Source organism: Callospermophilus lateralis, chromosome 6 (genome assembly GCF_048772815.1).
Source record: "Callospermophilus lateralis isolate mCalLat2 chromosome 6, mCalLat2.hap1, whole genome shotgun sequence".
Classification (NCBI taxonomy): Eukaryota; Metazoa; Chordata; class Mammalia; order Rodentia; family Sciuridae; genus Callospermophilus; species Callospermophilus lateralis.
Genome location: NC_135310.1, coordinates 34,693,935 through 34,711,865, shown reverse-complemented (window position 1 = coordinate 34,711,865; position 17,931 = coordinate 34,693,935). Strand labels below are relative to the sequence as shown.

Sequence of the window (17,931 nt, the reverse complement as noted above, 5' to 3'; positions counted from 1 at the left end):
ATTATCTGATGGGAGTAGAATATCCAATAGGATTAACTATAAATTTCCTAGACTTTTTTGGTTAAAACCAAGGATATTTCTCAAAACAATTTCAAAGATAGTCTAAGACATGTTGCTTTGTTTCTCTGACAATTTTGGTAATATCCAAAAAGAAAGGTCTGAACTATAAAATGATCCATGTTGCTATTCACAAATAAATTTTTAGTTTTTGATTATTAAAAACAGGTTCATTAAATTATTAAAAACTAATTGAATTAAAATAATTATTAAAAAATAAGTACATTAAAAATTAAGACTTTACCATACATCATTTTTACACAGAGGAACAAATGAACATTTTCCAGGCAGTTTAATGACCTATGAATAAAAGTTAATTATCAATCACTAGGGTAAGATAATTCTGCAAGTCAATAGATACTATTCCTATTTATAGTTATGTACATCTTGCTTCCTGAAAGTGTTGGTAAATGTAAGCCTTCAAAATACTGACATATAAAATTTAGTATTTTAGTTTGCATACTATTTATATGCATACTTAGTTAAAACCTGTTTTACCAATAAGAATACCTAAATCTAAAAACAATTTTATTTCTTCACAATAGCCCAAATTATACTGAAACTTTATTTAAAATTTCAGCTTTCACAACAGCTAAAAACCAGGCAAAAGCATTAATAGTTCTACCTATATCCCTGATTTCTTTCCAACCCTATTTAAGCTGGTAAATTATAATGTTTTTCATCTTAGTATCTCATATCCTGTACTGAGTGGCACTTAACATTTTTCATGTTACAGTTCCGGTACTGCTTTTGCAATGCAAATTTAATGTACAGTACTTAGGAGGGCTTAATTCTAAATCATTATTTTAGTATTCTTTCTCAATTTTAAAGCAATATCTATTCAGGACAAGCTGGGAGGGAAAAATCTCTTTTCAGTGTCATTTATCAATTCTCTGCTTTAACCAAAGAAGCTACCAATCAGAATCTGATTCTTATACCAGTTAATAACTTCCAAGGGAAACTGAGTGATTAGTTTGAGATAAACTGTCATATGGTACTAAGAGTTTATACCCATTAGGTATAAGCTTTAGGAGCTGAGATTTATGATGCTTTTATTCAGTAGGAAAAAAAATACAAATTCTCTCATTCAAATATATAAAACAAGACTGTTTTACTGTGAATTTAAGTCCAACACTACCTGATAGTCATAGAACTGGGCTATTTATGACCTTCTGAATATGACCAATTTTAGAATAATATAGCCCAATTCCTACTGGAAAATGCAATATGGACAGGTCTTTAAAAAGTTTCAAGCTTTAAGTAAATTATTGTGTTACCAGAGAAAGGACAAGAAAGTATAGTACAGGATATAGTTCTGTAATGATAAAAGATATAATAAGATGACTTGATTATTTTTAATCATATGCTTCTTATACTGTGTGTTCTATTTTGTACTCTTCTTTCCAGTAGGTAAAAATAATATATCAAGTCAATTCAGCATATTATCTTCCATCTACAAGTCCCCTCACTACAGTTTCCTATGAAAACAATTACTGATGAATTGTGAATTTTTGACAATGTTTACACTACAGTGGGACCAATACTAATAATGTTCTGTCAGCATTTCCATTATAAACTTTATTTTTTATGGATTTATGTCTTAGTCATAAACTTTTTTTAGGTTGAAACTTGTTATTGAAATAATCAGATCAGAAATACTTTTCTCTGAATTGTTTTATCAATTTACACTTTGAGCTGCCCCCAAAAGAAAAAAAGGTATGGATAGCTAAAGATATCTGGGGTAAGGTACATCAGCTCAAATGACCATGGGTACATTTATCCACCAATCTGTAAAAAAATTGAGTCGAGTATGACTTATAGTTCATTGCAAAAATTATTTTATGACATAGCATGATGCTAGCATTCTTCTAAAGTTAGCTGAATACTTACCTCTAACTCAAGTGAAAGTTGACCAGAACTAATAACTTGATATTTAAGAAGTTAAATTGACAGATTATATTGAGGTAACTATCTGATACTCTAGTGGTGAAGCAGTTTCAATTTCACATGTACAAAGGCTTGTCCAAACAAGGAAACTTGGTGAATTTTTCAGAAGAAAAAACTTAAAATAATAAGAGAGATATTGCTACTAGGGTGAGGTTTGGCATGCAAAGTTTCAACACTGAGCAAGTTTTATGGCCAAGCTATATGTCCTTAAAAATAGGGCTTTATAAATGGAAGCACTGGCACAACCTTCACTATAGTATTGCAAACAGTAACGCTATTTTATATAACCTAGAACAAGAATGTCTTTTTAAAATAAAAAAGCTGGTCTATTTTAATATGTTGGGCTCAAAAATTTTTAACAAAAATAATTGGAACCACTATTTTGATTAAAATCTCAAAGGTGAAAAGTCCTGGAACAGACTTGGGACTGCATAAGAGTTTGGCTTGTAAAGTATGGCCATAGTGTTTATTCCCCCACCATAAGTGAGCTGCAACTGAGAGGAGCCCACTCTAGGAGGAGGACACATCTGGCAAAGACTGACAAAGAAGGGTGTTTGTCAAGAGGTGTGGGGTCACCTAAGAGTGTGACATTTCTCTGTCAATCCCCATGTTTCCAAAAAAGACTTCCCTGTATAAAGCTTACCACTCCAACTTTTAAAAGCAGCGTAGCTCTATTAAAGTGCTTTTATCTCTTTTTTTTTTAATTTAAATTTGTTTTTAAGACAAAGCAACATAAGTTTTTCTTTTTGTTTGTTTATTTGTTTGTTTTAATAGCCTGGAAAGATAGAGGCTACCACAAATCTTTCCATCTCTGAAAATTCCATCAGGCTAGCTTTTGCTCTAAATTATGAAAATATTAAAATGGAGTGGGAAGGAAAAATAACCCATCAAAAAGTGACAGGCTTTATTGAGTGCCAGGTGTTGTCTCTCAAAAAAATAAGAATATTAAAAAAAAACAAACACCAAAAAAAACAAAAACAAAACCAAAAAACCATCCACCAAAAATAACTCTCATATCCCAAGAAGTTTTTATTTTTTTTAGTGGCCTTGGTCTCAGCATGGTCCTGCCAATTTCAAGCCCCGACCATACACGTATTCTCTAAATGGAATCAGTGGCTACAAAGCGGCCAGCGTATCGTTAGTCACAATACAACAGTAAGGTTGTGAACATACCTGAGCAATGTTCAAGGTCTAGAGCATTGGAGGATGGGCAGGACAAGACAGGACAGAACAAAAATAAAGGAAGAAAAAAAGAAAAGACAAAACAGTGACTATGAGGCCAGCCTCAAGGAACCCAGAGTCAGCACAAACCCTCCCACATGTTAAACCACCAAAACCAACAAAACACACATCAAAAAAAAAAAAAAAAAAACAGCAAGGAGGCCACACTGAAGATACCAGGTCACAAAAATAGAGACCCAAACAAACAAAAATGTAAAAAACTTTGGTTAAGTCATGTGTAGGTTTCTCTGGCAAAAGGTATACTTGAAACTGGCCTTATAGAAAAAAAAGCAATGCAAAATAAACCAACTTTAAAAATATCTCCTTTTTAATTTAAACATTTTTAAAGCAATATATAAATAATAAACAATATACTGTTTAACAAACTGTATACTAAAAAAAGTCACCAAAGAGTTCTTAACTGTTTTGCTCAGTTAGCTATAGCGAAGAAAAGAGAAAAGAATAGTGCAGATTCTATGCAGATTTTACTAAGTTTCCAGCATAGTACAGTACCTGCTTATTTAAACCTAGCATATTGCAGACCATATCCCTGGAATAAGGCTGCTCCAATACATATCTCAACAAAGCAGTCTGTGGTTCAAATAGATCCTTTAAAGAAAATAAAAAATAATTATTGCTTCAAGATAAACATAAAGCATTAATGCAAATGATCTGAAAATGAGATTTTAAAAAATCCTCTAATGGCACTTGTTACCTTCCCACAGTAGGCAGAATCTAGTGGAAAAAAAATTATAGGATTTTAGTGGTTATAGTCAATCTGTTCCCACCATTCATTTAAAAACCACGGAGAAGAGACTTGCTGTAGGTCATACAGAGGGTAAAGATAAAGATACCAGGTCTTTTAATCCCCTTCCCTAGTGTACATCCCCCTCTACTTTCCTGAAAAAATAAAAGGTGAACAGTTTTCAATTTTAGAGTCTCACAATGTCAATTTATATAATTTTTTTTCCTATATGATGTCTCTTTAGAGAAACATCATTAAGATCTTTGCTTCCTTTATGTGAAAACCTCACAATTTTCTAAAGTTTCTAAGCATATAAACAAAATTTCTGAAAACCAAATCTAGTTTACAATAATTAATACCAAAAGGTACATTTTAAAAGTAAAATATTTTTCAGAGTTTACAGCTATTTTTCCAAATGACTAACATGAAAGTTTATTCAATATGCCTTGAATATAAAAGGATCAATCTCCTGGTTCCCTAATAAGATTGCCAAAATTACTGTTTGGCACTTAAATATACAAATTTTCAGAGATATAGATAAATTCGTATTTGTTAATTTAGCTGGCCTATACCTAAAATATATTAATTTTAAAATGTTAACATTTATTAAATATAATAATTTAGGAAGATTTCATTCTAAGTTTATTCTAACTCTTCCATGCATGCCATACTGTTTTTTGAGTAAGTTTTCTAGAGTACATCATTTTTTATGTCTATTTTGTTGAAGACAATATGTCAATAAAGTAAACGGAAATTTTATTTTAAGTATTATTTGCATATTGTTAGCTTGGTTTTATTTTTTATAGGTCTCTTGGCTGGAAGGAAGGAAGGAAGGAAGGAAGGAAGGAAGGAAGGAAGGAGTAATTTATGTACTGATTTTTAAGAAAATCTTTTAAAACTTCTGCTATTATAATTGTGAGGTAAACAAACAAACAAACCAAAAAACCCCTTAGCAATAGTTACTACAATAAATCTCTTGAAATTTTCTTTTCCTGTAAATTCACTCCGATTAGGCTGTAGTCTCTCATTGTACCCCAGCTACCAAAGTCTGATCCTTTTTTCATTTTAACAGTAAACAGTAAAATATCTGCAAAAAGGGCATTTAAACATAAGCATTCACTTCAAGTACTAGTGTTTTCTTCTTTTTTAAAAATAGTTGAACACAAAACCTTCATTGTTTATTTATTTATTTATTTATATGTGGTGTTGAGGTTCGAACCCAGGGCCTCACAGGTGCTAGGCAAGTGCTCTACTGCTGAGTCACACCCCAGCATCTCAAGTACTAGTTTTAAAGGATTTCTTGGATCATTTTTAAACAGAATAGTCAGAGTAACTGTTTAATGCAGAAAATTTTATAACAAGAGTTGGTTTACTGTGGATACGAGTTGTAAGAGCAACTCTACACCCCCAAAAAGTAATCAGTCCAATCTTCAAGACTTGCTCACTAAAGTAAAGTTTAGGAATAATCAAATCCTGGTTATACCACTTTTTTAATATAGGGCCTTAGTCTAAGAATCACTTTAAAATTTGTGTGTTCTATCTTCAAGTATTTATCGACCACAGAAGCACAAATAAAACAGCATAAATGGTAGAATATATTTGGATGATGGAATAACATGAAAAACCATAAATCTTTGTACAATATTTACTTGTTCAGACCACAAAGAGACAATGATGGCATCACATATCTTACATCTAGATGAATACTGTTAGATGGATCAGAAGTTTAATTATATTTAACAACATACCTTATCATATGGCAAAAGGCCTTTCAAAGGAAAACGAAGAGTTGCAGGATCCAATTTCCAGGAATTACAAATAGCACCTGAGTTATTTACAACTGGCAGAAGACTGCAGCGGCCTGTATGTAGCACAAAAATGTCTTAAAGTAAATGTGAACATAGCAGTGTCAGGTCCTTCATTCACTCCACAAATATCTAAATATCTATATATGCTGAACCAGGTACTGGTTTAAAAATGGTTTTTAAAATGTCTTAAAGAGACTGAAGTGTACAAATATTTTTTTTCCCTATATTTTGTCCAGATGGATGAAGATCAATTTGTATAGGTCTCCCAAACTCAAAATGTTGCATTTTGTCCAACAGAAGTTAGCCTGCCATCTCTTTTTATAAAGTTTTACTACAAAAAAAGCAGCTTTTGCAGTACAATGGCAAAGTTGAATAGTTGCAAGACTGTGTAGCACAAAAGCTTAAAATATTTAAAAGATGGCACTATATCAAGTTTAAGAACCCTGGTCAAGAGTCAATACGATTAACTTTATGCAAGATGTCCCTAGAAGCTTTAGATGTAGCATTTGACCATCAGTTCATATATCTGACAAATGAATACTGTCACCTAAATATCCCACAGGCCTGCCTTAGACTCAACATGTCTTAAGTATAACTCAACATCATCCTTTTCAAAAACTACTTTACTTCATTAAATGACATCAGTGATCACTCAGTTATAGAACCTAGAAGCCTCAGACTTATCTATCTAGTTTTTTTTTTTGTTGTTGTTGTTGTTTTTTTTATTTCATTTCTAGTGTCTAGATAGTACCTGGCTCACAGGAAGTGATCTATACTTGATCACAGAATAAATATAATCTATATTCCCAGAGAGCTCTAAGGCCACCATAATTTTTAGAAAAAGTATACTTAGGTGTAGATTTGTGCACGACATAGATTGCCATACCACATGGTTATTTTTAAAAGATCAGAGAATCAAAACAAAATACAAGAAAATGGAAAACTAAATAAATGCAATGAAGGACAAAGGTGTTAATGACAAAAGGTCATACTCTCATGACAATTTCACAGAAGGAAAGGTCTGCTGAGTTTTCCAGTTGTCTAGAGATTCAAAGTTCTTTCTAACTACCAGGAAACACATCTTCTTTTAATTTGAAACTCAAACCCATGCCACACAGTTGCTTTTTCATTCCTATAAACAACACAACAAGTACTTGAAAACAAGTATAAGGCTATTATTAAGCTCCTAGAGAGTTACTAAAATGACAAGCCATCTACACATGTATGTATAAGAAACTATCTTTCAGCTTTCTTCAACAATCAGATCACTAAAATCAGGTACTATTTAGTACATTTTAAATTACAATCCTACCACATATGGAGTTTATCCTTGCCGTGGGCCTGAAGGTATCTACAAAGTCTGATACTAGGTTTCCAAGTAACTAAAAAGAAAGAAAGAAAGAAAACAAATAAGATCAAGATTACATGTAAAGAGTTAATTAATGCCTAGCACATGAAAATTACTCAAAGATTAGCTCTCCTTTTTTTTTTCGTTCCAAACAATTATTTACCTGTTCATCTGTCCCTGAATTAAACCAAGTCATACCACAAATCCTTAGCCTTTTGATGTAACTGTATAGTTTTTTAACAAATGGCATAAAAACTTTGTCAAAAGTTCAATGGGGAAATGAAAGAAATACATAATGACAAAAAAATAATACATATTATCTGACGATAAAAGTAAACACTTTTAAAAATAAGCATAAAAATAATAACATGTACCTATTTTTGATTAAAATTTCTTTTAAAATTTTGGAAAATATAAAATTTACCCAGTGTGGAAGCTTTCCCTCAGGATATAGTTTCCTGATCTCTGTGACTGCAAAATAGGCTGGTAATAAACAGGCATTTCTTTCTAAGATATATGCTATAACCTAAGAAAAATAAAAGGGCAACATTATTTTTGACTAGTCACACATGTAAGCTCTTTAAATACAACAATGGCAACAACAATAAAGGACATTAAAAAGTAAAAAGATTTGCTGGGGATGTAGATCAGTGGCAGAGTATGAGGCCCTGGGTTTGATACACCAGCACCACCACCAAAAAAATAAAATTAATTTAAAAAAAAAATTTTAAATTACTTTTTTTGGGAGATGTTGATCAAAGGGCAAAGCTACAATTAGACAGGAAGAGCAAATTCAGGAGACCTATTATACACTATGGTAACTATAATAACAATATATTATATCATAGTTACATTATGGTAACTATAATAACAATATTGTTATCTGTTAACAAGCAGACTATTCTCACTACAAAAATATAAATGCATGGGGTAATCTATGCTGAAAAACCTGATTCAGCCATTCTACAATGTACATAAACAGTTTTTACTTGTTAAAAAATATATATATATTATTTCATAGACTTATTGAGTTCAGTGGTAACATGAAGGAAAACCCTTAAAGAACATCTAAAAATGAAGAATAATAAACAATAGAATGAAATGTTGATTTATAGTAAATACCTTAAAACTGCTTTAAATATTCATAGATTTAGGAGAGCAATCGATCAAAATAGCAATTCTTATGAAATAAGTGACAAATCAAGAAAATCTTTTAAGTGATTCATAGGCTGATGATATTGTAATAATTTTAAATACTTTAATATCTATAGTGTTGTTTTTACAATTAAAAACCTTAAGTTAAAATTTTAAAATTCCTTTTGAAATCTAATAAAATTGAAATACCATCTTTAAAAATAAAAGTAATTTTGCTGGGAGTCTAAATGAAACATTCTAAAATTATCATAAATTTAAAAGCATAGACCCAAACAAAACTTTTTTAGGCTTTTTTTGAGGATATGATCAATGAATTTCAACATGTCTAAATTACCTCTCTTGCTGCTAGCAGCTGCTGTACAACAGCAGAGCTCACTGTATTAGGAATTGTCAAGATTTTCTCCAAAATCACTTTTAAGAGATCTCGAACACCCTGATAAAAGAAAAAAGAAACAGACTGAGTTTATCCAAGTGTTAGCTAAGACACTCAAAGGTTTCAGGATTATGTACTCCTTTTAAGGTTATACCTTTAAATTTTCTTAAGCAGAGTTAACATTTAAGTCCATAATGCTAACCTTAGAGAAGAGTCATGCTTCAAAGTGAAAATCTAAAATATCGTCTTGCAATATAAAGAAAGAAAGTCACTTATAAATAAAAATTAAAATCTTTTTGGCCCTCAAAACATTAGAGGAGTTTCTTACTATTACAAAGGTTAAAAACAACTTTGCTTATGTAATGTACAGAAATATATTTTAAGACGCTGGACATAGTGGAGCATGCCTGTAATCCTAGTGATTCAGGAGGCTGAGGCAGGCTAGTCTTGGAAAGCACTGGGGATGTAGCTCAGGGGTAAAGCAGCCCTTGATTCAATTCCCAGTACCAAGAAGAGAAAAGAAGGAAAGAATTTGAACAGGTCTTGAAAACACTCTGAAACTGTGGGTAGCAATTATAAGCATTCTGGCAGATGACTCTTTACTCACTGCTTTCAAAATATTGCAATTTTATTCCCCTTCTTACTGTTCACATACCCTAATTTCTCAAACATATCCAACAAAGCTTTTCTGTTTATCTTCACATATCTACCAGTTGCATTATCTGACATACAGAGAAGAAATTTCATTCCACATGTATTTATTGAGTATAAATTCTGTTTCCAAGTTCTAAAGATAAGGAATACACACAGAAGAATAATTATAAAACACCATACAAGTAAACAGAGAGCAAAAACTGGTAAGCCTGAGTAAAAAGCAAATAACCAAAAAACCTACTTAGAATTAATTTTATGTGAAATAATGATTTAAGCCAATAATCATCTGTTAGGTCATAATTTGATAAGTCATTTCAGATTGGAGAACAAGCAGACATAAAGCATATGGTCAGTTATAGACAATTTTTGGAAAAGAACAATACCAAAAGTGTTTCCATGAAGCAAAATGGCTTTTGCATCTACAGAGCTCCTGAACTTTATTATAAAATGCAACTAGAGATTGTATATTGTTCTTTGTCAAGAGCAGAGAACTGAGGATATTAGTTAAGAAACAACATAAGTCCAAGGGAAATTAAGGTGGAAGTGAAGCAGGGCTTATTTCCTTTATCAATTAATGCCCAAGTCCATTCTCAGTTCCACACATCCCTATTCTGTGCTCTTTATATTCCAACATTAGAAGACTAGAGGCATGAAGGAACACAAATTCTGCTTTGTGACTTCCCTACTGCATTGTAAAAAAACATATTAGCTACCTGTATCTTAAGAATTTTAGAAGAAAGTGGAGAAAAGTTGGGAAAACCAGAGTAATCTTATATCCTTAAAATAGGCACATTATGTAAATGTTCTTGCTTTGTTTCTCACTTAAAAATTGTGTGTGTGTGTGTGTGTGTGATGTATATACTGAAAAATTAATTTTGTCTGTAAACAACTTCTTATAATTAAAAACAAAATACCTTGTAATCCACTCCCCCAATGATTTTCCGAACCAGTTTAAATGTTAAGGCCCAAAGCTGTGTTCTTTCCCATTCAAGAGTGTCAGAGTTTATGAGAGATTCACAAACCATCCTATAAAAAAAAAAAAAAAAGAAAGAAAGAAATACTCATTCCAGGTACAATATGTAATTTTGAAAGTTCACAAATAGCTATGATTTGTGTACTATAGGTACTATATTTGTCATATCAAATATATTTCATGAAAGTGCATTATTACTTAAGTATACTTTTAGATCATATATAACATTTTACATTTTTACATTTATTTTTGCTTATATATAAAAAAAACCCCACCAAGTAGAACTAAGTACTATTCACCATATTTTTATGAGAAAGAAAATTATCAAAACTTTTGGTTAAGTGTTTACCATCTACCAGCTAGTGGCAGACTGTATTTGTCCAAGATGGTGTGCAACAAGATTTCAACCAATTTCCAAAAATGTATAAAGAAGAAAATACTTTAGGTTGCTCACACCCACCATTTAACATACCTGGGTGGAAGGAGACCAGTTTCAACTGCCATTGCTAAGCAGTCATAAAGGAAAGAAATTCTTTTAGGACTATGCTGGCCATGAATAAATTTAACAATCCACTGGATACATTGTTCATGAGACTCCTGGAAAATTAGAAAATTATCTTAGGTCTAAAATTACACTTTATAACTAATAATAGATAATACTACACCTGGGAGTATATCAAGACTATGAATGAAATACTTCATTGTGAAAGTATTTTCATCTATCATGAAAAATATTTCATCCACTTACAGATGAAAAAGCAAGATTAAAAAAAAACCAAGATGAAAAAATTCAGACTTATTATTTGTTAAATTAAGTGTAACATCTTGCAATTATATAGGTTAAATTTCTACATTTACTGTATGGAACCTCCAAAAGTAGTTAAGCTTTTATTAACATTCATGGTCAAAACAAACTACATAAGGAACTGTTAGCAGTGCCCTTACCACTAGATGTAAAATTTTCTGTCACTGGAAGAAAAAAAAAAGTCTATTATGGATTAATACATTAGCCTCATGAAAATTCAATGTGAGTCTCATTCCTAGAACCCCAAATAAGAGGCCACTAAAAGTCCAATGACATATCAAATTTCTGACCTGCAAAACTTATAAGTTTGATATCAAAAAGTTGGGCTCATATCAAAGTTTGTCTTCTAGGATATCTCAAAAAAAATCTCTATTCAAGAAGAGATTGTAAGTCCTGCTTCTCTGTTGTTACAAACATTTCTGTTATCGCATATATAACCATGATTTTAAAATACCAATTATATTTCTGGTTCCCCCATTTGAATATAATCTTCTTGAAAACAAGAAGATTATATTCTTCTTACATCATACATCTACATCTTACATCCCTACCTTACATCATAAAATTTTCAATGAATTTAAAAATACTCAAATGTTTGAGAGATGCTCAATACTACTGAGAGAAATGCAAAGTAAAACTATACTGAGATAAAATTTCTCATGTGTCTGATGAACAAAGACCAAAAAGTTACTAAATCTCTACTAAAAGGCTATAAGAAATAGACACTCATACATGGATATAAGGAGAACTAACTAGTATGGCAATTTAAACAATTTCTATAAAAATTATATATATATTGGGGTTGGGTATAGTTATAGCTCAGTGGTAAAGAGCTTGCCTCGCATGCATGAGGGTTCAATCCTAAGGACCACATAAAATAAAGAATCAGTCTTAATGGACTGATATGAAATTACCCCCAGAAATTATTAAGAGAAAAAAAGGTGCTAATTAATGGGCAATATAAGTAATATGTGACTATTCCAGAAAAATGATTCTGAGATGGCGATGTATAGTTCAATAATAGAGCACATGCATGGCATGTGTGAGGCCCTGGGTTCTATCTCAGGCACTGAATAAAAAAAGAGAGATTCTATTAAAAATACTTACTTTTAGAAGAAAAAAAAATAGAATACTGGCTTCAGATTGGAAAAAGAACAAGTGACTTAGCTAAGAAAGACAGGAGACAGATTGGTCACTGGATCCATCCATTTTTATCATTTGTATTTTGAATGATATAAAGACATCTACTTGAAAATAGTCAAAATAAAAATTTTAAATATAAATGTATATTTACATTTATATATGTATTTTGAAATGTATTTATATTTATATTTATATATTTATATGATCCACATCTGAGTGGCAAATCTTACCACCTGTGGCTCACAAGCATACAGATCTCATTTCCCACCACCTACGGTAAACCATGAGAAGATATTCTGATGGTTATTCTTTGTTACTAAGTTTATTGCTCCTTTCCCCAATTTTACTATAATGTCTTCATATGTTTATTATAGAAACTTTATATCCTTACTGTAGCATCTTTGAATCTTTACTGTAGTGTCTTTGTATCATTGTTGTGCATTTTTTTTACTGGGAAGTAAATAAAGGAAATTTTTATCTATTACCGAAAAATTTTCAAGTGTACTAACTAAGCCAAAATAGCATGAAAATAGTTTTATATAGTCTAACAAGAGAGTTTTAAAAACATCTCCCACAGTACTGTCATCAGTGTGAATTCTGTTACCCCCTTAAGTATGCAACTTAAAAACAAAATGGAAACCAGAATAAAAGTGGATGGCAGTTCTATTTCTTCCTTTACTAAAAGATCTTAACAGCAACATCAAAGTAACTGTAAAAATGAAAGGGGCCGACAATCACTGGCTGAATGTATTAAAAATGCAGTGCTCACCTGAGAAAGACCACCCCAAAACTGTCTGAAGGCCCCCAAACAGCTAATTAGTTTTGTTTTTTCATCTTCCGGGGTATCCATAAACATCCTATAAGAGCAAAAATCAATTATTTGCCGTTAGTTTAAAAAAAATTAAATAACTAGAATAGTGGATCTTATAACCCTCCACGCCAATCTAAGTAAAATCTTACAACGACATAATCCCATTAAAACCACAAAAATCTTCCATGCACATACCCGGGGAAAGCCTCTTCTATGACTTCAGTTTTCTGTAAAAAGCAAAATAAAACAAGTAAACTACCCGAATAAAAGAGGAGAGGGCTCCCCCTCGAAATATTTACAATGTGGCAAAGAGCAAGTCACCTAAATCAGTAACGCGCTGAAACTAACAATACCACTTAGATCTGTTCCCAAAGGGGTTGTGAATTCAAAAGGACACTTCCATCTGACAGCAATTTGAGAATCACTAATCCCCTGCAATCACACTTGGTGTCAAAACAAAGGGGAGGCTGGAGAGGAGGTTGCCCAGGCCAGTTCCTGAGGCTGCCTCTGTCACCTGCTCCTGAGCAAAAATCCCAGGCTGCCGGTAGATGCACTCACCACCACCTCCTCAAAAATGCTCTGCAGTTGTGTCTCCATCTGTACCATCGTCCCCCGGTCTTTCCCGAGCGCCCGGCAAAGTGCAAGACTGGCCTGAGCACCGGGAAGAAGTAGCACAGGGGCGGAGTCTCCCGGAGGAAGCCAACGCTCTCACTCGTCGCTTCCTTCCATCCGAGCCCTGCAACAGCAACCCGTACGGAAGCCGGGAAGGTCCGGGTGTTCGCCCTTTATGAAACCCCCTAGAAATCAGTGGCTAAACCTGATGGTTCCGTTTGGAGAAACGCGGCCTGAGGACTGGACGACAGCGCCTCCTCGGCTGAGTCCAAAGCATCCCGAATCGCGTCAACTGCGGGCCGCCGCCTCCCGGCTGGAGCGGGAGTAGCTTTCTATTTGGTACTAACTGGTAGAAAGAAAGAAGCACAGGTCAGAGGCTGCCGCCTACCGAAAATGCCTGGGCTGACGTGGGACCAACCTGATGTCTGTGAGTGGCCGACCTTCTGGAGGAGTTGAAACCACGCTTCTCTTGACCATGGGGACCATGTCTTCTCAACTACGGTAACCTCAGAGCCTAAGCCCAGTGAGGGACAGTAAGCCCGCTTTCACTGAATCATGGAAAACAACAATAAACAAACAAAAAACCCTGAATGAATGCATCATTATTGATTTTTGTTTAGAATTATTAAATAATAATATTTACTATTTTTAGTCATAATCATCTAAAATAATTATAATTACAAGTTATTGAATACTGGTTGAGGGCTGGAAGGCTAATAGAGCCAGAATTATTAAAATCCAAATACCCTAACCACCTATTGTTCTTTTCTGTAGGCTCAACAGGTAATCTTACCGTGGATTATATTTCATTGAATTTTAGTTCTAAGACATTTTTTGTTACTATTTGGCAAACTTTCATGCTTACTCTTTGTGTTGTCCAAATTAGTGTATTCTTAGTGAATGCCAAGTAAATCTTAATATTGGCCAGGGCTTGTATAATTAAGAAGGTACAGTGGTCAGAAAAGATTTATATTTATTTTATAACAAAATAGAAATTAGTTTTACATTATGCTTGCTGATGATCCACTCACAGATTAAAAATTGACTATACATTTCCAGAGCTTCTTAATGTGTTCCCCCCATGCTTATTTTTTATTGATGTATATTTTATTTACAATATAGATCCATGAACTTTGATAAGGTTCACACTTGCTCAACTAACACTTTAGTCAAGGTATGGAATATTTTATATCACCTTGGAAAGTTCCTGTTGCCCCTTTGCAGCAAACCCCCACTCCACAAGACACATACTTTGAGTTTAAATAACCACTAATTAGTTTTTCATGGTTTAATATTTACATGGGGAATATTTTTCCCCATCTTAGCTTGCTTTCTCAATTTCAGAATTGTTCCTATGTTTAGTAGAAAATGTTAATTTGGATGAAGTAGAGTTTATTATTCTTTTTAATTTTATGGTTATTGTTTAGCAGCCTAAGGAAAATTTAGTATCTACCTTAAGTGTTTTTCTCCCTAGAAACTTTAGAGTTTTAGCTTTGATATATTTGAATTAATTTTTGTGGATGGTGAAAGGAAGGCAAAACTACTCCTGACTATTACAGCTATTCAGGACTGAGAGTCTGATGGGCCCAGAAGATAGAATATCAAGTCCAAGGGGATTATTCTTGAGCAGTTTTTTCATACTAAATTTCAGATTTGCTTGGAGCATGTATGACTCCTTTTTACTTGCGTGTTACTCCATTTCTGAATAGTAATGCCTTATCCTATGTGTTTCACACCATTGTATTTTGGAGGCATACAATTTGTTTTCTGGTTTCACAGGTCCATAGAGAGGAATTTGCCACAAGATGAATCATACCTCAGTTCTCATCCATTCAATCCTGCAACATTTATTGAAATAACTTTTCTCTACTAAATGGCCTTGTATTAGTAAGGGTCTATTTTTGGATTTTATTTTTGTTCTACTGTTCAGTCCTTATGCTAATATCATAATATGCTCTAGCTGATAAGAAAGACTTGAAATAGTGGAAGTTGTCCAATTTTATTTTTTCATGCTTCTTTGACTATATTAGGTTCTTTGCATTCATATAAATTTCAAAATCAACTTGTCAAAAAATACTGAGATTTTTATTGGAATAAATGAAGTATATAGAGTAATTGTGGGGATAATTGATGCCTTAGCCATGTTGAGTTTTCAATCTATTATATTTCAGATCTTTCCATTTATTTAGATTTTTTAGCAATATTTTGTTTTCGGTGCACTGGACTTGCCAAAGTGTACAGGTTTGTTAATTTGTTTCTACAAATTTTATAGTGTTTTCCTTGCTATTTCAAATAGCCTTTAAAATATATTTTCAATTGTGTTTTTCTAGCATCTAGAAATAGAATTGATTTTTGTATATTAACTGTTTATCTTATGCCCTTGGTGATTTCACTTATTAATGTTAGTAGTTTTTTATAGATCCCTTAGAATCATCTGTGCATACAATCCTGGTCATCTGCAAAGGGAACAAATTCTTTTCCAATATATATCTTTTGCTGGTTCTTTTTCATGCTTTGTTATACCAGCTGGGACTTTCATTATTACTGTGTTTAATAGAAGTGGTGAGGATGTATCTGTGCCTTTTCCTTTATTTTAGAGGAAAAATTGCCTTTGACCTTTAAGTATGATGTTAGTTGTATGTTTTTCATTGATTGCCTTTAACATTTCATTGGTCTATTTGTCATATTGAAGGAAGTCCCCTTATATTAATGAGAATTTTTCTGAAGATATGTGGAAATTTGTCAAATGCTTTCTCTGCATCTATTGATGGGCTATATGATATATTTTAAAGAAATTTACTCCTTTACTTTGTTAATGTGGTGAATTTAATTGATTGACTTTTGAATGATGAAACACCTTTGCTTCCATAGTAGAAATGCTACTTGGTCATGATATGTAATCCTTTTTAAATGTTGGATTCTACGTGTTAATATTTTGTTGACATTGTGCACTTTTCTTTATATGTCACCATCACTATCAACCATTCATACATCTGTTATACCTAGTGGGTGATAAACTTTATTTTCTTTCTTTTTAATTTTTGGTACCAGGGATTGAACCCAGGAGTGCTTAACCACTGAACAACATTCCTAGCCCTTTTTATTTTTTATTTTGAGACAGAGTCTTACTAAGTTGCTTAGGTACTCACTAAATGGCTGAGATTGACTTCAAAATTGCCATCCTCTTGCCTCAGTCTTCTAAAGTTCCCTTCACTTCTTTTGTGGCTATGGAAATCTACCAACTGTTAAAAATGTGCTACTAGTGAATGATAAAGTGAGGATTCCCCAGTAATTCCTGACAGAAACTTAGTTTCCTAACAATTGTAATGTGCAGATACAGCCACTGTATGTCATTGTTAACCACACATGAATGAAGTTTCCTTCTGGAGAATACCTTTGAGATTCAGATGTAGTGTGTTAGTTTACCAGGGCTGCCATAAAAAAGTACCAAACTGGGCAGCTTAAAAAATAGAAAATCATTTTTTCACAATTCTGAAGACTAGATATCTGAGATGAAGGCATTAGTAGAGTTTTTTTTTTTTTTTCCTGACTCTTCTCTCCTTGACTTGTATTTGGGCATCTTCTTCTTTTGTCTTTTGTGGTCTTCCCTTTGTTCTTGTCTACATCCCAATTTTCTCTTTTTATAAAGACAACAGTCTTATTGGATTAGAACTCACACTAATGACCTCACATTACTTCTTTAAAAACCTTATCTCCAAATATAGCTATATTCAATGGTATTAGGGATTAGGACTTTCAGGGGGACACAATTCGGCCCACTTTGCCCTCTGGTCCCCTAAATCACTATGCAAAATGCATTTACTTTCATTCCAACAACCCCTAAAGTCTTTTTTTGGATACAATACCTTTATTTTATTTATTTATTTTTTATGGGGTGCTGAGGATCAAGCCCAGTGCCTCCTATGTGCTAGGCAAGTACTCTACCACTGAACTACAATCCCAGCCCCGCCTAAAATCTTAATGCATTCTAGTATCAATTTTTTTTGGGGGGGTACCAAGGATTGAACTCAGGGGCACTCGACCACTGAGCCCCATCTCCAGCCCTATTTTATATTTTATTTAGAGACAATGTCTCACTGAGTTGCTTAGCACCTTGCTTTTGCTGAACGTTGAACTCGAGGTTCTTCTGCCTCAACCTTCTGAGCCACTGGGATTACAGGTGTGTGCCACCGCACCCGGTTTCTAATATCAACTTTTAAGTCTTAGATAATAATAAAGTATTGTCTAAGTATCATCTAAATCAGGAATGGGTGAGACT

At 33.0% G+C, this 17,931-nt stretch overlaps 2 protein-coding genes across 7 annotated transcripts in view; one reads left to right on the top strand and one right to left on the bottom strand.

The window, feature by feature from the left end:
* The window catches only part of Med23 (mediator complex subunit 23), a 39,972-nt gene extending 26,234 nt beyond the window's left edge, over positions 1-13,738 (bottom strand). Inside the window, exons 1-11 of one of the 2 annotated variants that reach the window (XM_076858243.2) lie at positions 13,599-13,738; positions 13,236-13,267; positions 12,999-13,086; positions 10,754-10,878; positions 10,223-10,334; positions 8,616-8,714; positions 7,551-7,652; positions 7,091-7,160; positions 5,719-5,831; positions 3,739-3,834; positions 3,178-3,195 (exon numbers count right to left, since the gene is read on the bottom strand). In XM_076858243.2, coding sequence (XP_076714358.1) covers positions 3,178-3,195; positions 3,739-3,834; positions 5,719-5,831; positions 7,091-7,160; positions 7,551-7,652; positions 8,616-8,714; positions 10,223-10,334; positions 10,754-10,878; positions 12,999-13,086; positions 13,236-13,267; positions 13,599-13,646 — 903 coding nt within the window. In that variant the 5' untranslated portion in view covers positions 13,647-13,738. The remainder of the gene's footprint in view (positions 1-3,177; positions 3,196-3,738; positions 3,835-5,718; positions 5,832-7,090; positions 7,161-7,550; positions 7,653-8,615; positions 8,715-10,222; positions 10,335-10,753; positions 10,879-12,998; positions 13,087-13,235; positions 13,268-13,598) is intronic. The other variant, XM_076858244.2, reaches the window with a different exon arrangement.
* Positions 13,739-13,963: 225 nt separating this feature from the next.
* The window catches only part of Enpp3 (ectonucleotide pyrophosphatase/phosphodiesterase 3), a 94,914-nt gene continuing 90,946 nt past the window's right edge, over positions 13,964-17,931 (top strand). For 4 of the 5 annotated variants that reach the window (XM_076859733.2, XM_076859732.2, XM_076859730.2 and 1 more), the window contains exon 1: positions 14,009-14,153. The gene's annotated coding sequence lies outside the window, so the exon portion shown is untranslated. Of the gene's footprint in view, positions 14,154-17,931 lie in introns of all 5 variants that reach the window. The other variant, XM_076859731.2, reaches the window with a different exon arrangement.